This window comes from Saccoglossus kowalevskii, chromosome 10, assembly GCF_978046115.1.
Source record: "Saccoglossus kowalevskii chromosome 10, keSacKowa6.1, whole genome shotgun sequence".
In the NCBI taxonomy this organism is placed as follows: domain Eukaryota; kingdom Metazoa; phylum Hemichordata; class Enteropneusta; family Harrimaniidae; genus Saccoglossus; species Saccoglossus kowalevskii.
In genome coordinates this window covers 23,944,593-23,969,745 of record NC_140650.1, presented here as the reverse complement: position 1 = coordinate 23,969,745, position 25,153 = coordinate 23,944,593, and the positions used below count along the sequence as shown (strand labels likewise).

General features: G+C 32.6%; 1 protein-coding gene across 4 annotated transcripts in view; it reads left to right on the top strand.

Annotated features, from left to right (window-relative positions):
* LOC100369315 (cGMP-specific 3',5'-cyclic phosphodiesterase-like) overlaps positions 1-25,153 on the top strand; it is an 87,841-nt gene that overhangs the window by 11,228 nt on the left and 51,460 nt on the right. For all 4 annotated transcript variants that reach the window (XR_014930723.1, XM_085504399.1, XM_085504401.1 and 1 more), the window contains exon 2: positions 24,302-24,460. Coding sequence is in view for 3 of the 4 variants with exons in the window: in XM_085504399.1 (XP_085360525.1) it covers positions 24,302-24,460 (159 nt within the window). In the remaining variant the exon portion in view is untranslated. The remainder of the gene's footprint in view (positions 1-24,301; positions 24,461-25,153) is intronic.

Genomic DNA, 25,153 nt, shown 5'->3' with positions numbered 1-25,153 from the left:
ATGCCTCAGACCTGATTAGTTTACGGTTGAAATTTGTACATACTAATGATCTAATTTGCATAAATTAGTCAATTTATCACCAGTACCTGCTGCCACTTGTCAAATGTCTGTGCCACTTGGTACATACGTGCTCTGGTATAACGTTGTACTAATTACCTAATTTGCATAGATTTGGCAACTTTCTGGTGTGTCAAGAATTTTTAGGTTACATATGCTTATTGCAGACTTTTATTCTCAGTCAAGTTAGCTTTCACTCTTTCTGAAATGCCCCAAATTTGACTGTCAAGTCATGCAATCAGGTCATTGGACATTGTTTTATTTTCCCAAATAATTAAGTGTCCATCAAGGACCATCATGATTATCGTGACTGGGTGTGAAACAATAAACTATGCTTTGACGTGACCTGTTGACAACAGTAAAAGGTGTGAAATACTTCAAAAAATGCAAATACTATTTTCAAAAAAAAAATCACCCGATTTTTTGTCAAAATCACATCAGTAATTCATTTTCGCACTGTGCTAAAAGAATGACATCATCAATATTCTGAAATTCACATAGAATTGCTTCAGTATAAGACAGAATTCTGATTGGTTAATAACAGGCTTGATCTGTCAGGTCAAAGGACGTTGTTGCAGGTTAAATCGTGCATAAAAACATCATGGCGGAAATTGCTTTGCATCAAGTGTTTGCATAAGATCAAAAACATTCAACAATAATGATGAAGATCTTGACTCCAACTCCTTTCCCAAAGACCTAATAATTTTTACACCATAAATTCTGATGGTATGTAAATAATATTGTAATAAAATGTACATTTTTTTGTATGAACATTTTTGTTTCCAAATTGTGAAAGTGTTTTAGAAGTCAATGACAAGGCAACTAATTTTGCGATTTAATTTTTCCCAAAGAAACGTAATATTCTCCTTAATAAAGCACATGTTCAACAAAAATTGCTATTTTGATAATATATGGAGGGGGGTAGAGCTCAACTGAGCATCCACTCCTAAAAAAACATGATTTTCAGAGCCGTACGCGGGCACTAAGTCGAATGAGTATGGTATTATTAATATATAAACAATACTGTCTAGCATTGTATAACTCGGTGTGGTTGTGATGGAGCAAAGGCCAGTCTGTAAGCATGTTATAATAGGCTGTGATGTGACCCCTGTTTCTGATGTCAGAAGTCTTTAATGAAATCACTGTAGGACATCATATGGCAGAGTTGAATTTAATTTCCTTGTCTGTCACAGACTTACATTTTATAACCTATGTTTCACTTTTTGAGAATATTTTTTTATTATTATTAATCTGGATTAATTTTCAACAGTGATATTATTGTTTAAATAATCGATTTGATACTAAGGTCCCACTTGTTTTATTTCTTGTATTTGATTTACTTAAAATTTGTATGAGGTTTGTTTGCCTTATCTAAACTGATTGTACACTCATGTTTGCTATCTCTTACAATCATATTATTAATTTATGTTTACATTGGTTAAAAAAAATTGTTTAATCTATAAAAAAATATTTATTAATCTATGACTATGTAGAACGAATAGGAAAATGCTTTGTAACTTTAGACATTGTCATTTCTCATTTATTTGGAAAGTGTAGGAAAGCCACACGTACTCCTCTCAATATTGGCAAAAAATAATTGAAGCTGGCAACCAGATATCTGTGGGTGAATACATGTACATAATTGGAAATGTCTACATCTGATTGCTTACTTACAGGGCTTCTCGCTGCTGACGTCATGTCTTTTCAGCGATCATTTTATACCCAAGACTTACGCTGCTCCTCAAGTTACACTGAATTCAATCATTTGAAAATCAGATGGCGTTATTATGGTGTTATATTGAAGGCAATCAAGTGCCAGAATTGATTCTGCAAGAATAGCAGAATTTTTTAGAGTTTGGTTGATTTGTGCAGTTAGTGTCTAATCATAAATTTATGAGTTTTATTCCAGTAACCTGGAACTCGTAATGATAAGCTACTTTCTATTTAGAAATCAAATAACACTTGAATGAGCGCTGGGTAATATTGAGAAGTTACAGAATTACAGAAAAAAATCATATTCTGGCAGCCATTTTGAATGAAGAATTTGTGTTTACCTATACTGTTTATCGGCCTCCAGATGTACGTACCTCCATAACATACCAAGATGCATGGAAGTGTAACATATTATGCACACTCCTCGTACCCTATATGCAAAGTTCTCAGGGGAGAGTTTGAATGTTCTTCATTTATCTTTGAGCTTCTTGGTAGTATCCATTCAGCGAAGTCCGAAAATGAGAACTTATGGATTGACCTCAGTGCCTGAACCTTTCACATTCAAACTTCACACATACATCATACACCATGGGATACATATGATCATTGATTTGTTTCACAATATGAATCAAAATGACTGACTGGTGGCCATTTCATTTTAATGAATGCCATGACTGTTTATGTTCAAACTCTATATTTCTTAAACTAGATAATTCATGAGCACTGTGTAATGCAATTATTCAATTCAATATTATTTATAGAGAATTTTGATTCAGTTGGTGATTTTTGCAACATAAAGAACAATTTTTGTTATCTATCAACACCATGATCTGCATGATACTTGCCATTGTTTATTTATATTAACTATCTAGTAAGGAATGTCAGAGGGCAGGTGCTGTTTTGTTGTCATTGCATCATGTTGTTGTCATTTATGGCAAGCAAAGCTAACTAGAGAGGAGGGCACCTGTAGTGTAACTGCTTGGATACTGTGAAATAGTCTAAAAAATTATCATTTTTAAGATAAAACCACATGCATACAATTTATTGCCGGGTAGATACAAATCAGATGTTATCTTTTATTGGGCTCGTAAGCCTGTTCACAAGTCTTGAAAAATAGAAGAAAATAGAAGACATTGATGCGTTACTTAGCAACATGCAGTTATGTTCTTTCTTTATAACTCCCTGTAATAGATTTGTTGACCTGTTTCTTATTTTGTCTGTTTATACACATAACATAGATATATCTGGTGATTATCATTGTCATTGGTAACTCAATACTTAGATTTCACTTAATCTATGTATGTTTATGCCATGTACATTCTTGGACATATATTGACTGATTTGATTAAAATTATGCAATTTATTTCATTCTACCATCCAATTGAAATTGGTTGACTGCATGATGGTCGCCATTTTGTTTTAAAACATGGTGTCATCAAAGACAATTGCCTGAGTGGCCTATCAGTGCTCTTCAAATAAAGGATACACATTTCAGAGGGTCTCCTGGACACATCAACCCTGGTTTAATTGTCTGATGGGAAAAGTGTGTCCATATTTACTCCTAAACAAAGCACTTGTATTAAGTGTTTGTCAATCATAATTATATTGTTAAATGGTCAGATGTCTTACAAAAATATTCCAGATATTGAAATTATTTTCCTATTTTTTATGAGTAAATTTGTATTTTGGTATTTACAAATAATTGATCCCTGGAATGCTACTCATGCTATTTATTCACAAGTGGGTGTATCTACTTTGTTGAGTAATGCCAGTATTGAAGTTTTATCAGATTTTGGAGTCCAGTGCTACACAGATCCGCTGTCCATAAATGGCAGGCAATCAGTTTAGATGTTGAAAAAACATTGATTTCATCTCACTTAAGCTGCAGAATTGGAAATTCAATTATATCGCTATGGAAACAATCCTACTTTACTTTGTTATCTACCGTCTATCGAGTATAGTTGCATCCAAAAGAAATGCCGCATAATAGAAGTGCAAGTAAGTTTCTTTTGAAATTGGATTTTGACAAAAATAAAACTCTGATTGATTGGTCCAGTATGGTGACCTACATGTTTCAGTTTATTTGATTTGTTTCTTTGAAAGCACACTGAAAATCAGAAAAGTGGTCTCCATCACTCAGGATTGTCCTGCCTGAATACATTAAAATGTGTAATCAATCAAAATAATAGCATAAAATGCCATGCCATGAACTTTCAGCAATTAATCATCTAGCTGAATTTGTCCATTGTTGGTGTGATTAGGCATTTAGGTGCTCCAATTTCCAATTTCACAGAATTTGCTGTATTATTACCGCATGTACTTTACTATATGTAAGTTATAAATCCAATGATTTTCAAATAAATATTTGGTAAATGTATAGAAAATAGACATGTTTTTACACGTAATAAACAGAAATAACAGTCGTGCAAGATTAAATGAAAACTGCAATCTGAAATTAGGGTGTTTTGGCAAGGTTTCGACAAATATTCACCTGGAACTATGCTTGCACTTCTATTATATGTTGATATGTTGTTTTCATTACGAGTATAAATAAAAATTACAGTACATGTAGTATTATTTGAAAAAGATGAATATTAATTTTTTTTTTTACACAATGATGACTTAATTATTCTTATTCTTAATTATTCACAGCTAAATTTTAGTCTGTATTTTCAACCCAAAATTCTTAGATATATTATTCAATGTTTCAAGATTTTTATACTGAATTTTGCCATGAAAAAAAAATATTGTGCTTCATTAGTTTGTATCCATCCTAGATTCTCAATGGACAAGGTTGTAATACAGCTACACCATGTTTTAATAAAAACATAAAAAAAAAACGATCAAATGACAGATACGTAAATACAAATGTATGTTCAAGCCAAAGATGTTACTTATTGATGGTAATTGCATATACAACATGAACTTAGAAATAAGGTTTGTGCTTGTTATCACTTATGAGTGCCTGTCCAGTGTTTATATGATTGTTGCAAAGTTTGCTGTGATTCTTTGCTGTTGACTCATCAGGGTTCTGGCCGATGTGTCTACAGGCATCTTGCAGTCTCTGTTATTACCTGCTATTTATATACTACTTTCTGTCCCTGGAACCTTTTGATGTCTATTTCTTGAATTGTAATCCACAGCCAGGGGGATGTATAGTATATATACATTGTATACAAAGACATTCACTGCTAGAATACACAGAACGTGCATGTTGAATACCCATCAGTACAGCATCTACAATAAAGATAGTCTAAGCTTTTAAGTATTTAACATTTGCTTGTTTAAAATAACCCACATTGGTTCCTTTGATGTGTAGTAAAGAAGATTTGGTAATTGTTGTCCTATTTAAAATAACTATTCAAAATAGCCAGACGTTTCGACCCATAGGATCTGCTCTAGTAGATTATAGAGATGTAAATACGAGAACGTGAGAACTTGCATAATGACTACAAAATTTAAGTATAAAAAGATTCTACAATAATACATGTATACGATCACTAGGTAACAAGCACAGGGAATGAGTTGAACAGTTTAAAAAGAGAAGCATTGTCTAATTAGATGAGTGATATTTAGCTAATTTTAGCTGATCAATACACTTTCATTAAAGTCTTTGAACCTTTTTTTAAGATTGCTCATATGCAAGGTTATATGTGAGAAAAAATTACATAAATTAGCCAATTTTTAGTTGTTCCACACAGATTCTTCAATTACCACTTCTCAGATTTTAATGAAACTTGGTACATAGGTCCTCTCAGATAATCTAAAGACTTGATTACCTTAAAGTTAAAATCCATATATATTAGAGCATTCAACTAAATATCGCCAACAATACAAGTTTCATTCGGCAAATTTAGCATGTAGAGATCTCAGATGTATTTGAATACAAAATGCATGAAATTAAAAAAATTTCAGGTTGCCAAATTTCATTGAAAAACTTGCTCCTCAAACAAAACACGGCTACACATGTCAAAATGAGACCACCCTGTTCTTGTTGGTTGCTATAGATATCAAGTGATGCTTCTAGAACTCTACTCTCCTGAAGTACTGGTAAAATAACAACAAGCACATAAACATGCTAACTGTTTTGTGATGGTGTAACCAATAGCACTAATTTGATTAACAAACAATTTTTCCATTAGCAACATGGGCTATGGCTACAAACCTTTCAGTTTTCAATGACATAGAAAAACAAATGACATGTACAATGTTTTCAACAACAACAAAAAAAAGAATCGTGAAAGCCATGGAGATTTTCTGTCATAGAAAAGAATTTTCAAATTAAAAACACCTTCATCTGTCATATGGTACAAACGTATTTCCTGCTTGATATATGTTTATGTCCTGAAGGTTTTGATGTTTCAAACATCTGCATGTCAATCACTGTGTTTTTATCAACTTTTATTCTCTCAAGTTATTTACTGTTTTATTTTTTTTTTTTTAGTCGAAACATTTTGGTTTAATTTTTGGATGCTTGCTTGTCTTAATTGCCATGCATCTATATAGTCACAGCTATCTTTTCTTAGAAGTGGACAAGAACCGTCTTGACTAATTTGGTTCAAACATTTTTACAACAGCTGGACTACAGATTATTCATTTATATTTATAGATTTTGTGTGTTCTGTCATTTTTCTTGGACATGCATGTAACATTATACTCTGTTCATTTTTGTGCTGAAAGTACGAAAATGGAGACTTGTAGATTCACCTGTGATGGGACCTAGTTGACATTGATTTACAGATTAGACTCAAAATGGCTGACTGGTAGCCACTTTATTTTAATGAATGCTGTTTTTGAGCTATATCTCTGACGTCTTAAAACTTAATACATACATGTACATCATACCTCTAAGCATATATAAGCATGTGTATTTGTTTAATGATCCAACTTATGATGGCCAAACGATGGCCATTTTAGTGCAAACAAGTCATCTAAATTAAAAACCGAACTTATTATGCATGGGCAAATTTTGTGATTAAATTCATGATGTCAGACTGGTGTCAGTTTGAACGAATGCAGTCATTCCAGAGACATACAGTCGCTCTGACATGCCGTGAGCAATAATGTTCAAACTTCACAATACATCACATATCGTGTCACACCTATGCACATGCATTTCGCAATCCAATTAAAGAAGGCTAGATGGATTCCATTGTGACATCATTAAAGCTCTAATTCAAAATGGTTGACAGTTTTGTTTTATTGTACAATGGAGATGTCAATGACTTGCATTTGTTAAATTACTATGGATCTACTGGGAAAAAAAATCCACATTTTGAATCTTATATCAGTGTGAAGAATTGTTCATAATTTTCTACATCTACTCATTAAGAACAGTGAAGATATATTATAGCCCATTAAATACATGCAAGATGGATTAAAAGGTAATACATGCAGTGTATATAAAATTCAAAAAGTCTGTTGGGTTTTGCTTTTATGTGTCACATTTATTGTTATTAATGATTATTATTCATTTATTACAATATGAGAGGTCATTTAAATGAGGTTTTCACTTATTCGTAGCGGTGGTTGCTATGATCACGAGTTACGTCATATCAAAGGTGAGTGGATAATACAGTTCATTGCCCCCACAATGTATGAAGAATATTATATAGGGTGATCATCACATGACCAAAATACAGTTTTATGTTTATGATGCTTACGAATTACATGCAAATTTATGCTAATTAGACATGACGTTAGTTATGTACATGTACAAATGTGCGCATAACCAAAGTACAACAATACAACAATATGGCTATTCTGCCCAACTTTTCATATTTCATAATATTATAATAGTCATTGTGTAGTAACAGCTTGAAAATGCTGTGCAGTATATATTTGAAAATATTGAATGTGTGTGATTTGGGGTTTTCATATTGCAACAGCTGTTAATGATATCAATTGAAAGCTTATTGCAGTAACCTGACTCTATTATGTTATACCTTTTTAAAAATGTATTTTTGTTGTTGCTGCCGTTGAACAAAAAAATAAATATTGAGACAGGTAACTTGAATATATGTTCCTTATAATTAATAACCATCTTTAAGCAGTCGGGGTTGAGCATATGCATGTATAAGCAGATTGTCTCTTATTTGAAGGGTTAAGGGCGCTGACCCTAATAATAATGAGTGTCTCAACTGGTGCTCTTTATATGAACCATGTTATTCATACAGTTACATACATCTCTTCAAATATCATTGTGTATAGTAAGACAGATATACAACACTATTAAATTTGCATCATGAAATCATTCATGGAGCTTAATTATTGGGGTCTTGGGACTATAATATGACGTATTTGATGCTATTAATTTGCTATCACAGTGCAATTTTAAAGACTAGGTTATTCAACTCGTAAGCTCTAAGTCTGTGTTTTGAAAGTTGGTGGAGCGAACTTCAACTGATTTAAGGCACCATATATTTTCCATCAAATTCTGGGAGCAAGCTTTTAGGCAACAACTTGTCTTTTACGCAGGCACACAATGTTCTAGACGCATATTAAATCATTTTTCTGTCAGTTACATAAAAAATAAATTATCACCATAAAAGACTACAAGTCTGGTTACTGACTATCGGCTTTTGTTTTTAATAGGAATATCTTTTAAGACAGACAGTTTTTTATAATAATCTAGCTGTAACCCTGTCTGGGAGAATTACTCTGAATTTACTCTGAAAAGACATACGACTGAATCAACATCATGGCTGGTAATGAAATAAGCATTCTATGATAGAACGGTCAACCTGACTTCCTCGAGGGACTCCAGTATTTCATGTTCAATCTGAGTCTCCTTCAATTAAGTATGCTTGCATGGTTGTTGATATTTCATGCTAGGAAATAACAGGCATCCTGAATGGTTTTCTGGTTGTGTCATCAGGAAACGCTGGGTGATATAGACAGTATTATGGCATCAGCAAATTATACTGTCTATACCTACCTGAGGTAATGGTAGTAGTTTTGTGCATCACCAATATATCTCATCAAAGCAGATTACTATTTCCCTGAAGAGCTGAACACATAGTTGTTTTACTCACAATTACTACTACATGTAATAGAGGCATTAAAACACAGAACACTGCGCACACGACATGTATGATGCATGGAATAAGTTTCTTTATGATAGGTATTCTTCGGGGATGTCTGGTGGCTGAATGAAAGACATTCTGAGTATTGTTTATGTATGTCTGTTTGATTCACGCACTCGGTATATTTTTACTTTGATAATATTTATCTTTGTAGTATTATGAGATTATTATACGAGAATATACCGCAAAGCATGCACAAACTGAATATGATAATCATATTGACTGGCATGTAGCAGACACTGATGTAATCGTATACTGCTTCAGTGCATAATCTTGTATTCTCATGATAGCCTTATTATTATAAATCTTTTCCTTCTCCTAGTAATAATTGAATGAAATATAACAGCCTGATGTATACCAGTGAAAAGAATTTAACGAGATTCATGTCCGTGTGACCGTTTGTGTTCAGTGACAGAATTTGTTTCTATCGTGCGCCTCATTGTTGTTGCTTTCGATGTAAATAATTTAAAATGTGGAATCTGACATGAATATGATGCAAACAGGGATTTTCCAAACAGGGAAGACATTTGTAATACTTGTGCACAGGGTTTTATGAGACAATTAAATTCGAATGTTTTAATTTGCATTTAATTTTACAAATCATCCCTGTTTTATCCTAGTTTCTGAATTCAACCAATAAAACCGAAATGCAAAACTATGTTCTAACAACAGCTGCATTTGTGGTAGCTGAAAAAATCTACTCAATTTCAGTATTTGTTTAAAACTTCATTATGATTTGTGGCAGCTGTGAAGTGAATCCGCTGTTTTTTCTGTATACATATTTAGGAATCCAGGCTATATTGGCACACCCGCATATCTGAAATTGATATTGAAAAATAACGCATTACTAGGTTTTATTACTCCTTTATTGTCTGCTAAGGTTATTGGTTTGTCATGGTGACTATTTTCTGTGTCATAGATGTATTTTAACATCCTTCTTTAGAATGGTAATCATTTTTTTATTGCAGAAACTATGTTGCTGACTAGCTGCATATAGGATAATATCACATATCCATTATTAAGTTTTATTTCTGAAATGAATCGATTAGTGTTCAATAGGTTGATGGAAATTTGACAGATGCATTAATCTATATTAGAAAAAAAGATTAATTTATTTTTACTTTCTTAAAATTATGGGGATAAAATGAATGGGGGCTAATGGCTTAGCATAGTCCGAAAATGGCATTCTTTATGAGAGAATCTTGGTGGGGTTTTTGGCAAATTTGCATTAACGTCAATGTAATTAACAAAAATTGTATTTTATTTTGCTGTTTTAAGGAGGATGTTTTAAATGTTAATTGTTGGTGACGTTGAATTGATTAAAATGATTGTGAAGGCATTTATGAAAATATGGTACATTTTATTTATAAACCTTTTGAAAATATTGTATTATGGATGAAGGTTTGTGCTGTCCAAGTGACATCATATGTAGGACTATAATAGTAGTTGAAATAAGTTGTTGCAGACAAATGTCCAGGCATATATTTTAAAATACATAACACTACCAAATACAACGCAGAGAATCTATAGTGCATGGTGTGCTGTGCAAAAATGGAATATAGTGTGTTTGTAGAGGCGAGCCTCATTTCAAACATATCGAAAACAAACTATATTACACTTTAATACTTAGATTGCCTTTCGTTCAGGTTTAATATGACAGCATTTGTTTTAATATGTTTTTGGGATTATTATTTTGGTCTCACCCTGTACATTCATTAAACCTTTACACCTCCAGACTTTCTCACCCAAATTTTTCTGTACCTTTTTCTTATATTCTCAAATATTTCCGGAAATGAACCCTAATTTTTTAAGAAAACAGACAAAATTTGCTTCAATTTTCAGTTTTAACTCAATCTGCTGAAGGAAAGTACAGATTATTTTAAATTATGAATTTGTGATGAAAAAAGGGAACAGGTGGTAAAAAGGTTAATGTCTCAAATTTTAATAGTTTCATTAGTGGAAGCGCTCAAATTTATCTGGGATGTGCATGTACATATAAGCCTTGCTTCAGACTTGTTTTGCCTCTGTGAGTCTGTGTGTGCATGTCCAAGAAGACAAGATTAGGACTGATTAAATTCCAACCTAATACACACACTACTCACATAACATACAAGTATAAGCCTGGTAATTACTTTCACGTAATCTGATGTGACTGACAGCCATTTTACCGCTAAAATGCAACAAATTTCCGGGACTGGGTTCTGGGCTTGACTGAATGGATTTCATTTGCAGTTGCTACATACCGATATATTAAGTATTTAATGGTACCTTTATACTTTTTATTATGTTTTACGTTACTAACTCAAAGTGGTGGACTGGTGGCCATTTCGTTTTCAAAAATACTTAATGTGGTTCAAAATAGCTGATAAGGGATTTTATTTTAATACTGCATTTTCACAGCTATATCTTTGACACTCCCAGACCAAAATTGTTTACATTTTGTACATCCTTAGCATACTCAGATAAATACTTGTGATTGGCAGTATGAACCACACAACCTTATTTGTGACATTAGAAGAAGTACAAATTTCTAGTCAGGAAAAATTGTAGGGTTTTGTGATGGAAGAATATGATGGAAATAATTCATGATTGTGATGTAATCTTTATTATTATCTAACCTTGGGTAACCTTGTGCATTCAGGGCTCCCACTACTTATTCACCAATGACTAAATTTACCAGGTGGCTAAACAAAAATAAATTTGGTTATTAAATGCCTTATTGTTTATTACTCATACTTGGTTGGCTTGAATTTTATGACAAAACAGTGGCTTTGATGACCAGTTATGTCAAGCTATACAGGGGACCCTGCAGCGTTGGATTGCATGGCATGTCTGTGCATGTAATGATGTAAGAATCATTCTCATGTAATATGACATGCTGTGGTGACTCCATGAAAGAAGAGAAACCAATGAAACAGAAAAGGATTGTCTTGATACAATTATGAATAATGCTAGATAATCAGTCAGGTTTGTTGATAAGTTGTCTTGACAACCACCAAACAAATCAAAATTGATGAGGAGAAAATGTGCTGTATCATGGAGCCTGACAGCGACCAATCAAATCCCATTGTCATAGTTACGCTTAGGGAAGAAAGAAAGAGAACCGTGTTATGTAGTTTTTAATAGATAGATGCACGTCTTGTTAGTGAAATTATATTCTTCAAACCCTTTCAAACAGCATATATAATGACATGTATGCCTCCCTGGGTAGTGCTGCTGATTTTTTTTTAATCTCATACTGCAACATACATGTGTGTTCTTTTAAGCTTTCTCTGTGATAAATAAATAATAAATGAAATAATGGCGTTTTGGTTATAAATATTCATTGCCTTCAATGTAGCGGCTTGTTGTAGAACTAACAGTAATTGTTATTCAGTATATATAACTTTTTTGGCATTCATCAATGACATATTGTGATATTAGTCATGTTTGAATTAAGCAATATTAATTGCCACGCATGCATGTGCATGTCACAGTTTTTTAGTCTTAAATAAAGAGCTTTTGCTTGATCTATATTGATGTTTGTATGTAGCATACACATTTTAATCATTTAAGGTTAGAATTTACAAGTTTTAATCATTTGCTTAAGGTTAGTATTTACAAATTTTAATCATTTGTTTAAGGTCAATATTCAGAAGGCATTTAGAAGACATTAAACAAGGTTTATTATGTTAGCTGAGAATGTGTGCTTTTTGGCCTTGCATGTGTTTTTAATATAAACATAGTGTAACTATTACAGCCTTGCTTATTGAGAATCTCCATGTTTTCTAATACTACATGTACTATATTAATCTTAATCTGTATACAAGTTCCCAAATAATAGTACAGTATTATATACAAGCAAATCCTGGCCAGCAAAATGCTAGCCAGATTTGGCTAGATTTGTTTTATTTATACTACATAATGAAAACAATGAAAACTTCTTGTTCTTATGACCAGTACCGGTACATTGTATAAATGTCTTCATTCTGTTTGCTTATTTCTACATCGAACAAACGTTTTGTTTCAACCAAATTTTACCCTATATCTTGAAAATTATACTTGCTAGTCACCCTTAAAATTGAACTTGGTTAACATTTCGTAGTGATTGATAAGATCTTCCAAATTTAAAGATGATTAGATAAAAATTGTGAAAATGTAAATAGAACACAAACTACAAACAAAAGTAAAAAACACAGTAGCAAATCCCTTTGAGGTCTAGTCTGCCCACAAATTATATTTTATTTCTATGTGCTCCATTAATTCAAATTCTTTAGAATCGTAATGCATAAATAAATAGAAAGAGTTAATGAATGTTTTTCTTTTATTGATTTATAAATTGCTATCGTTTATTAGTGTTTGCTTTTGGTATTGTCCTGGCCGACCATTTTAGTAAGTCTGTATTGCAAATCAATTTTTCATTTATTCATTCCGACCATTATTGGACTTGGGAATATACAAAATACAATTAATTTTACCTGGCATGTTATTGCCATTGAAATATCAAGCTTGTGATTAGGTCTGTTTTTCTGATTTGAATTTGTAATTTAGTGAAAACAATATGTCTTTCCACGTACGGCTTAGGTTGCACTATTGGTTTTTATATTTAATAGATAAATACATGACCTAGTTTAGCCCTGACACATGTAATATTAATTCCCATATAAAGTAGAAATTAACTACCCCAGGGTACTGTTTTTTCTGCAAATCTTCGTATTCAATCTATTTTTAAGAGTATTAAGTTTGAAGTAAAGAAGTCCTCCAAACAGCGTAAAGGGCTCAGAATCCACAGAGTCCTGGGAATATGTACTTTGGTCATCGATATACAAAGCTGTATGTTATATGTGATTGAGAAATAGCAAGAACACAGAACCTTCTCCAGCTATTATCGATATATGCAAATTAACCATAATCCTTGATCAAAATCGTGAGTAAAAAGAACACTGAAATGTGGCATGAGGATTATTCAATTTACAGCAAAATGAATAAGTGTGTCTTAATCATGTCATGGTGCAATGATTTTCTGCCGACAGACGTACGTATATTTTAGTGTTTCAAATTTCCTGTAATATCATTCATGAGATTTGGATCTCGTAATGTCAACTAATAGTACTGTAAAATCTGTATTAGAAGCCGCAGCTTCTATTAAAATGGTACAATACAACAGAGGCGATGCTGCTTCTATTAGAGCATCTACACATATAAGAAATGGTGAATTTTTGGTTCTCAATAGTTCAAAAAGAATAAATTCGACTCCTATTAGGGATGCGGCATCTATTACAGATTTTACGGTAGTTGCTGTTTGCCATTTTGTACCACATGATTTGTAAAATTTTTGCAACTTTTTTTACAGAGCACATTAGCTGCCATATTTACCACATTTATAAATACCCTAAAGGATGTAACTATGGTTTACCCATAATTCAACAACACTGACTGACGAAATCAGGCCTTTCTGGATTATCTGATAGCTATAATACCGAGGGTATACATATATAATATAACTGCAAAAACTAATATCACTTCCAACCAAATTATAATTCCACAAGGCATTTATAAGGAGACATAGATAAATGTAATAAATGTAGTTAGCTAATTTGCATACTACTAGGTACTACCGAAGTAATAAAATATTTTCAGCATATTCCGTGACAATCTAACAGCTAGCTGAAGTAAATTGAAACCTTGTTTACATGTATATGGCTTGTGTAGATGAATGAATAATAATAATTTGATGTTCCATTCATTCCAATCAGTGATTTGCCAAATATACCGTACATATCAATTGAGGCGTAAACGTTTGGAAATCTTTCTAAAATCTCTTGTTGGAATAAGACTAGATTCTTTGCTATGTTCAGTTCCTCCTACGGGGATGTGGATAATTTTTTTTAGTACCTGAAGCTTTGGCTTCTCGGCAAATAATGAACATGTCATGGTTTATTTGAGCTAGGAGCATTATTATGATTATAATTTATATATCAAAACATGTTATTGATCCCAGAGGGAATTTACATGTATCCCATGAATCAATTTGTCAGTGTGAATGCCCTCATATAGCTTGAGGTGAATAGAAAATAAGTACAAGTCTGTTACAAACAAAATGCTGATAAAAAATTATGTTACATATGTGAAATTTAATACAAGGATGAGGTCATAGAACAATTTTTCAAAAAAATTGATGTACACTATTAAGTGAATTAAAGAGGAAGCTCTGTCAGTTTCAAGGCTTTTTAGGTTGTTTCCTGGCAACGAAATATTTTATTATCTCAAAATTAGGTATGAAAATTGAGATAATTTTCATGTCCAATAACAAAGTGTAGCTTTGGGAATTGCTGCTGAATTCAAAATTGTCATGAATATAGATTTGCAGTGAACAAAATGCACTTGTATACTTACTGCTGACTCATAAATAAAACAGGTGTCACATTGTGTCCTGTTATGTGGTCCAATATGCAACACGTTGTTTATTTACACAAAATTTAAAATGAAAACACAAGTCTCTTTATTAATTAAAATATCTTCATTTCTATGTAATGAAATATAAATAGAAAAGATAGTACAAGAGAATATCGTTTGATGAATTATTATTTAGCTCATCATTTAAATTTTCCATTAGATTTTTACCACCTTTTTATTCTATTGATACTTTTCACAAAAGCATCCGCTCATTTTCTCAGAAATTTTCACTGCTGAATTATGACATAATGAGTCGGAAAATGGTCTATGAGGATGGAATAATTGAAAGGATTTTTGTAAGGGCCCGAAACAATTTGTATTAATATATCACGACATGTGTGAAATCTGATCAACCAAGCTTTTAATGACATATTACAAAATTTCATCATTCCTACCAAAATCTCACTATTTTCCTCTGGCAAATGAAGCTTGTGAATGTTGTTATGGTAACTAATCAGAAATCCGTGATTGAAAGTGGAATAAATGTGAATTTTTCAATACATTTAGGAGGGGGGGGTGATAAAAATTGATAGCAAATAGTCTTTTATGCACTTACTATAAAAACTACATCTTTGTTGATACATGATAGATTATTAAATGTATGCTTTTCTTCAAGATTTTATACAAATTACAGCTGACTTTCTATTGTTTCTTTACACCAAATACACGGCAGTGCAGCTGTGTGTTTTTGTTTTTGTTTTTTTCTTCTTCAAAAATTATGATTCATCAAATAATTTATTCATGAATCACCTGAAGGCACAAGCTTTTAACGATAGTATCAATCATGTGTGAAAGTACCATGGCAACGATATGAATTTGGTTATTGACACAGGATACGTGTTCTGTTCAATGTACAGTACACCTGTATACATGTTGATAATCAATAGACAATGGCAGAGTACATCAGGAATTGCTTCTCAAAATGTTAATGCACATGTTGTCTTTGAAGACACCTAATGTACATCATATTAGGTTAAATGCAATGAAATCATCTGGAAATAGATAATGACAATTTAATATGCATATTCACTGTGAAAAATAAAAGAGTTTATAGCCGTTTCCTTTTGATCAAAATTTATTATTCTGAGTTAATCAGGGATGGTTGAGTCACCATACAATTTTCCTGTCGAGATCAGTTGCTATTCATGAAATAATATCAAGTTTTTGGTTTGTTTCTATGGTTATTACTTGATTTGAGGGAAGATAGGTACTTAATACGCAAAAATGCCTCGTTGACTGCTGACGTACTCTCTAGATACAATGTATAAAACAAAATCTCCATTGTCATTTGAAAGCATGTCATTGTATTATTAATTTTTGAATTGTCTGCGGACAGCAAGCTGTTACATTTTTTACAACAGCAACATCAAATGCATGGAAGTGTCATTGTGTCCACTATAGTAATAAGCTCATCTCTAATCCATACAGATTGAGTGTTCTGAATCATTCACAGCAGTCTGATGCAGCTGTTACTTTTCACTCGTCTATAGTAATTTTGTGGTTATGCTGAAACAGAAATATTATATTGGTTAACAATATTGCACAATAGCATTAGAGTTTGGGATTGAATTGAAGATTAAACCATCATTCTTTATGCTTTTCATTATGGGTTGATACCACTAGGGGAAAGTACAAATAAAAAATGGAGTCACTTGAAAAGTAAGAAGTTCTATAGTGAAATTACTAGTTCCTGAAAACAAAGACTAATAAATTGACCTATGTGTTTGCATCCTTGCGTCCACCTATGTATCTGTATATTTTTTCCCAGATCAGATTCAAAGTGCTAGAATGGTGGCCAGTGTTCCCTCTGAAAATCATCTTCAAACTTCACACATGATTCAATCAAAATGGCCGAATGGTGGCCTTTTTAGCTCCGCTGTCGACTTTGTCGAGCGGAGCTTATCATATGAGTGATTGTCCGTCGTCGTCGTCCGTCGTCGTCCGTGTCAATGTTTTACTTTTTCGACTTCTTCTTGAAAACTACAAGCCTGAATGCTTTGATACTTGGTGTATATGTACCTTGGGTAGACCTCTCTCAGATTTGTTTCAAGTTGATATCTTCAATTCTCTAATTTTGGTGAATATTTTTGTCATTTTTAGTAAAAAGTGATATTTTCGACTTCTTGTTGAAAACCGCAAGTCCAATTGCTTTGATATTACATATATAGGTACTACATGTGGACCTCTCTCAGATTTGTTCATTTTGTAATGATATCTTTAATTCTCTAATTTTGGTGAATATTTTTGTCATTTTTGGTAAAAAGTGATATTTTCGACTTCTTGTTGAAAACCGCAAGTCCAATTGCTTTGATATTTACATATATAGGTACTACATGTCGACCTCTCTCAGATTTGTTCATTTTGTAATGATATCTTCAATTCTCTAATTTTGGTGAATATTTTTGTAATTTTTGGTAAAAAGTGATATTTTCGACCTCTTGTTGAAAACCGCAAGTCCAATTGCTTTGATATTACATATATAGGTACTACATGTGGACCTCTCTCAGATTTGTTCATTTTGTAATGATATCTTTAATTCTCTAATTTTGGTGAATATTTTTGTAATTTTTGGTAAAAAGTGATATTTTCGACTTCTTGTTGAAAACCGCAAGTCCAATTGCTTTGATATTACATATATAGTTACTACATGTGGACCTCTCTCAGATTTGTTCATTTTGTAATGATATCTTTAATTCTCTAATTTCGGTGAATATTTTTGTAATTTTTGGTAAAAAGTGATATTTTCGACTTCTTGTTGAAAACCGCAAGTCCAATTGCTTTGATATTACATATATAGGTACTACATGTGGACCTCTCCCAGATTTGTTCATTTCATGATGATATCTTTAATTCTCTAATTTTGATGAATATTTTTGTAATTTTTGGTAAAAAGTGATATTTTCGACTTCTTGTTGAAAACCGCAAGTCCAATTGCTTTGATATATTATACATATAGGTACTACATGTGGACCTCTCTCAGATTTGTTCATTTTCTAATGATATCTTCTGTTCTTTAATTGCCATGTGCATTGCTAACAGCGGAGCTATCTCAGCCGACAGGCTGCTTGTTAATGTTTAAAATCAAGCCATTTACATAGTACATAAATTTAACCTTATGGGACATTTTTAAATGTCATCATTTTGTCATGCACAAATTGTATGTAGAGACAAATAAATTGCTCCCTGAGTATCGTTTTTATCTTATCGATATTAGAATATCAGCCAAATAAAAATTACAAATCTGATATATTGATGTTAATTACTTTTAGTAATGCTGATTGAAAATATATTACTTAGATAATTTATAGCGTAATATTCTGCCATTCATCAAAACCCATCACAACCACAACTTTAACTGAACAACAATCAATGTACTTACATGTATACTCCCAACAAAGATATTCCTCTATCTTTATGAATATTTAATATAGATGTCAATGTCAGTTGAATCCAACCAGCCAATCAGTGAGCACAGTGCGCAACAACATCATTTGAAAAACGTTTCAATCGGCAATAGAAGCATTGCGTTTTAGTTTGAATTGTGAAATTGTTATTATATTTATGAAGATGAAAGGAGTGCCTTTGTTGCGCTGAGAGTATATATAATTAGCATAAAATTGTTTGTCATCCAGATTATCATACGCGCTGGGGTACTTGATTCTTTGCTGGATTTGTTCATTTATCTCTGGTTTTCTATCTGTGACTCCTGTGTGCGCATAATATGATATGCATTATTCATTTACTACATAGCAGTTCAGGAACTCAACAGTATACTTGAAGTCTGTATCTTTACTAAGTCTAATATCTGAAACGTAAAGATGATGATCTAGAAATGCATGTAGTAGTCTCAATGATGGTTCTATTATTATAATTTATTTGTACAGGTATAGTAAGAATCCAGTACGCTATGACGTATATTGATTGATAAGGAATGATAGTCACACTACCTGTTCCTTTCAGCATGAGGTCACAAGAGATTTTGAGTTCATGATTGGTTTGAGTTTATATTCGCTCTTCAAGCGTCATCACTCTTGATATATATCGTGTACATCAGAACTGATTCAAAGGCAGTAGTTGGAGAAATGCATGTGATTATCATCATCTAGTTTTGGTTTTCACATATTTGATGATAGTTTATTTTTCTGAGAAGCTAACGGAGAAACCATCCAACTGGGATTCAAATTACCAAGTCTATTTTCAGTGCTATGAAGTAATTTCCTGCAGAAATTAAAGATGTCTTATAAAAATATTGACAAGACGTTTAGCATTCTAGTGTTTCACCAGAGTTCAAATTACCGTCTCCATGCCTACACTAGCCTGATTAATTGTATGACCCTATGTAGTGGTTTTCTAGCGAAATCATTTTTTTTCTTTAAATGTACATTGAATTTGCCGCCTATAGATTTAATTCTATACATGTGAGTAAAGTTACCTGATGAATTTAATCTCACACAAATATTAATTGAAAACGTACATCAATGTTTCTTGTAAATAAATTTGACATTAAGGAACTGATTCTGTCTCCATAAATTTGAATAAAAAATGCATGAATTTAAATGTTTCCTAGGTTGTGAAATTATTTTGCAAAAGGTATGATAAGATGAGATATATGGATATTTGGATATATCCAAAGCACTTAAAAAATATGAGTTTATGTTATAGATTTTCAAATTCTGAAAAGCTATGTCTCGCACATGGTAATTAATATTCCGAAAGTGACGGCTTCCTGCATGTTATAATAATTATAACGACAGATTTGTCAACTGTTTGCAGATGTAAAAGAGTCAGACTTTGCTCTGTTATAAGAATTGATTGAGCTCCTGAAAATACAGCTGCAGGTTACACCATACATCTTGAAAATGATTTCCATATACATGACAGACGAAATGTGAAAGAACATCAAAAGACATATTTAACTGTTGTGGCATTGAAATCAACACTGATTACTTTACTCGGTTGCTGACAGAAACTTTGATGTATAACGATTTCTAGACAAGGAATGCAACGCTTGTGTACAGTTTGGAGTGAGAATCTGTCACATTTGTTCTGTTGAATGTACATGCTGCTTGATTGGTTGTATTTTCTGCTTCAATACTTGATTCATTCAGTCATTCAAGATACCACAAGCATACACAGGCATGATAAATAAATCATAATGCTGTCTCTGAGGAGTCATAAAGAAGCCGCACAAATTGACTTCTATGTATATTAACCAAGAACTTTTGCTACGCATTACCGCTGGTAGTTATTCTGAGTCTAGAATGATTTTGTTTAATCGCTGTGCTGCCCACGGTGCATTTGAATTTGTATGAACTTTCGTTGTACTGTGAACACCAACCAATCACAAGCCTGAAGATGCACAACTGAATAAATTAGTTGATTATATATTTGGAATATGGCTCAAAAAGATTTGTGTTAAAATTGTATCAGCAACCTCAGTTTGGTCTAAACTATACAGAAAATTGTGTTCCAGCATATCAACGAAAGTTGATCTGTTTCATGATTCAATCAAAGAGCCAACACATATTATGTATTCACAGATGTTAAGTTGTCTTGCAATCCAAGACAACTTGTACATGCACATATGTAAAGAGGAACGTATGAATGGTGACAGTTCATTCGTCAGTGAGGGCGCTGTGACAATTTCAATGGCTTGTTATTATTATTTTCATTAAAAAAAATTGATGAATTTAGTCTAACATAATCATTTTGAATTGTCTATTATTTAATAACGTTTTGACTAAAAATTAGTTTTGCTAAGTTACACGTCATGTGAACCTGGTTATGTTACTGTAACAATACACTCCCTACCCCTTTGCAATTTATAGTAATTTGCAGCTACCGGGGGTATTGGCTGAAATACAATGATTTGGCTAAAGTATCTAACTTATATATCATTTCTATAGCAGTCCACAATTTGGCTTAATTGCTTTACAATTTTGCTAAAATTAGTGTGCCCTACGGGTCCTAATTATGCCTGCCTGCCTGCCTGCCTGATGAATTCACTGCATGCTAGAACTAGATCAGCTGAGAATGTGATGGGATGTACATGTGTATTTCTGGTACATGTTGGTGTGTATGATCTCATTAATATGGTTTCAATGAATCACAGTAAATACATCCAATTACTTCAAGTGAATTGCCAATTGGTTTTGGAAGTCTTAAAGTTTTTAATCTACCATAAGAATCTATTTGTAGTAACATAGCATACGGTTGTTGTAGTGGCGATGATTGCCCCTATGTTTTACAAAGCAGAGAATTTTGTTATTATTCTGCTGTTCTTGTTGATTGCTGTGGTGATATTGAACTTGCTGTTCATTGCCAGATGTGTTGATATATTATTGGCGAATCAGTAATTGGTCATACCGGGTACTAGCAATCATCTGTACTGTTTTATCGATCCCTGTGAGCTGCTTCACTGTTGTTTCATCTATCGCTTTTAAGTGACCCCGAAACCTTTAAGGTACATGGTTAGCGAATTGCAACGTTCAAATCCAAATGGTAAATTCCACAATGATACATTGAATAAGATTGGATTTTTATAGAAATATATTTAAAAGGTGATTTATTTTCTCAGACTTCTTTTTAGTACCGTAAAATCTGTATTAGAAGCCTCATCTCTAAATAATAGAAAACACACCCATTCTTTTTGAATAATTGAGAAACCAAACATTCACAATTTCTCATATGTGTAGATGCTCTAATAGAAGCTGCATCCCCTCTGTTGCATTGTACCATTTCAATAGAAGTCGCACCCATTCTTTTTGAATAATTGAGAACCAAACATTCACAATTTCTCATATGTTGCATTGTACCATTTTAATAGAAGCAGCGGTTTCTAATACAGATTTTACAGTAACTTATATTGAAAATTTCATTTCATTTCAATTGATTTTCTATTTTTTAATGAATGATATGTGTTGATCCTGTTAGTGGCAGCTAATCACTGAATGTATAATAATCACTAGTTCACTCGGATTGAACTGAACTTTATGTATGCACTTCCAATATAATATTTTCAAAACCTACACCAGTTGTATAAGTAACCACTGATAGCCATTTGGACATTAACACTAACATTATTCTACTCATAACTTGATTGTGTCAAATAGATAGCAAGATGTCTCACACTGATGCATGATCAGTGTCTTATGATCGTTCCTGACCTTCCTAAAACACTAAATGTTTGACGCATGTTTGTCTGAGTTAATTGTATGCTGATCGTGCAGTAATCGATTTTCTTCAATCTTTCTTTATTTGCTTCGGGCATATCAGATAATTTTCTTAATTAATTTTATCAAAAGTGCTCTCCTCAGAAATAATTTGCATATCAATTAAAATGGTAATTGCCTCCATTGTTTGTCGTTGTTATGTTGATGATTTTTTGTGTTTCTGCAAAATTGTTAGCAGTTGAAATTGAAATTGAACAGTTAAAATGCTCTCAGGAGAAACTTATTTTAATACTTAAAAATACCATAAAAAGTATATGTTTTTTGTTGTACATATAAAGTAAGTAAGAAGAGAGAGGCTTGTTTTCTTGAAACGAATAACAAGTATATGGTGACATTTAGAGAGCCTAATCTAGTTTCTCATCCTGTTGAATTATTACGCTTTTGTTATTTGGATAATATGGAGTGATGTTACTGTCACATGTACAGATCTTTCAGAAAACTCATTGAATCCAGTCATAATTACTGCTGTGCCTGTTTATGTTGTTGCCATGGTTACAGGAAGATGGTGCTCTGAACTAGAATTGAAGTGTAAACTAGCGACTACTTTGTTGTCATAGGAGACTGCACGTTACAAGATGTAAAATATGGCAATTAGAGTTCTTGCTGTAAATGTACCTGTATGCTAGTGTTGTTAAATTTACATCTTTGTGAGATTGACCCAAATAATGATGTTACACATGAAGGGGATAATTAGAAGATGCCAGCAAGTGGTAAATTTGTAGAAGACAGACTTTCTAGTAGGGTTTTTAACGAGTGTTCTAGCATTCAACAAAATTGCTTTTAAGCTGAGAGTTAGTGCCTGCTACTTACGATTCTGATGAGCAGTCACTCAATGGTATGAAATAAAAGCAAGTCCTCGGCATCTGAAGTTGAAATGATTAAAGTGTGACCTTGTATCATCCAAAATCAATTGAAACAAGCTGGTTTATAATCCAAAGGAGAAAGAACAACTTTATATTCTGTCATTGTCAGAGCAAAATGACAACTAAAATTACTGCTTGCAGGTGATGACAAATTTGGCACGCAATGTGTAGAAAACGTGACCCATTAAACCACCATGTTATTCTTCTGTATACAAAGGATTAGAAAGCGTCTTAGCTGAGGAAACTAGTATATGTGAATCAATATGTAGTCCTCTACTTTTCTTCAGGAGATGAAACAAATCCAAAGATTTGTGAATGTAAATTCCTTATGAGATACAAGCTTGTTTACTCATTCCAGTAAAACTACAACTGACTTGATAGTTGCCAATTTAATTTATTTTGACATTCGCCCTTGTTATGCATGAAATCAAACAGGCTAAAGAACATGCATATAGCATTGTAGTGGCTTTAAAACATTGCGCTGGATGGAACAAACATGAAATTATTCTTGGGATATTTCCTGGCACGTCTGATAATGTGCTATACACATTTCATGATTGATGGTCAATTTTGACGAAGTAAAAAGATATCTCATCGCCATATTTCCCTCTGAAAAACATGCATACTAAAATCATTTGATTTTTGATCAAGTGACCGCTCATCATTCCATTTTTGATTTTGCAATGAACGGAAAATCAGATTAAAATACAAGGGTTTTTTTCCCACCTACATTCAAACTTGAAATATATTTAATACAGTTGTACATCATTGAACATGCATGGACCTCTTTGTTTTCGCAATCTCATCTTCATACACAATAATCACTGACCAGGCTTTTTTCCCCTGGCATAAAAGAAATCATTGTGAAAAGAGGTATAAGCTTTATTTTAATATTAAATTGTTATTTTTATTTCAGGATCCAAGGTTCAACAGAGAGATTGACTTGAAAACTGGTTACAAAACGCACAGTATATTATGTATGCCAATATGTAGTCATGAAGGCGAGGTTATTGGTGTTGCTCAAATCATCAACAAAATCAGTGGAGATCATGAGTTTACTGCCAAAGATCAAGAGGTAAGAATGGTTATTTCTAGGAGAATGATTTGAAATGCAGATCTAGCTGAATGAGCTTAAGCACCAACCTGTGTAATCATGCACCTGATGTCAATGTTGTAGTGAGTGAGTGAGTAAGCTTTCATGTAGTTGACCTGCCATACATCACATCTTGTTTGCTCCATGAGGTTTTAATGTCACTGCGATAAATTAATGATTGTGGTGATTGTGACTTCAGATATGTCTTTTGGCTATTAATTACTTGTGATTTATGTATGTTCCATGTATCACAAGAAGAAAAAAAGACAGCGGAAATATATACTATGAAAAATGTTGTTGGTTGTTTAATTTCTATATTACAAATCACTGCCGAATAATAAAATCTCCTAGTCAGTAGAGAATAATGTGCAGATTTTGCCCTTTATTGGGCACAGTCTTGTGGATTTGGTTCTTTTTTCTGTTTGTTGCATTTTCTCAAGTTTTGTGGACTGATTTTTTTATTAGCACAATATTCTATGATATTATTCTTGGAAATATTGCGTAATCATTCTATATTTATATATTCCTATTTCCTAATATCGTTGGATGAAGATATTCTGTGAAATAACACAAAATTACAGCACACTATAACTTACGACGATACAGTGACACATATTGTATTACAATATTTAGTCCCCGTTCGGACGGAGTTCGAAAACGGGGACTTATGTTTTG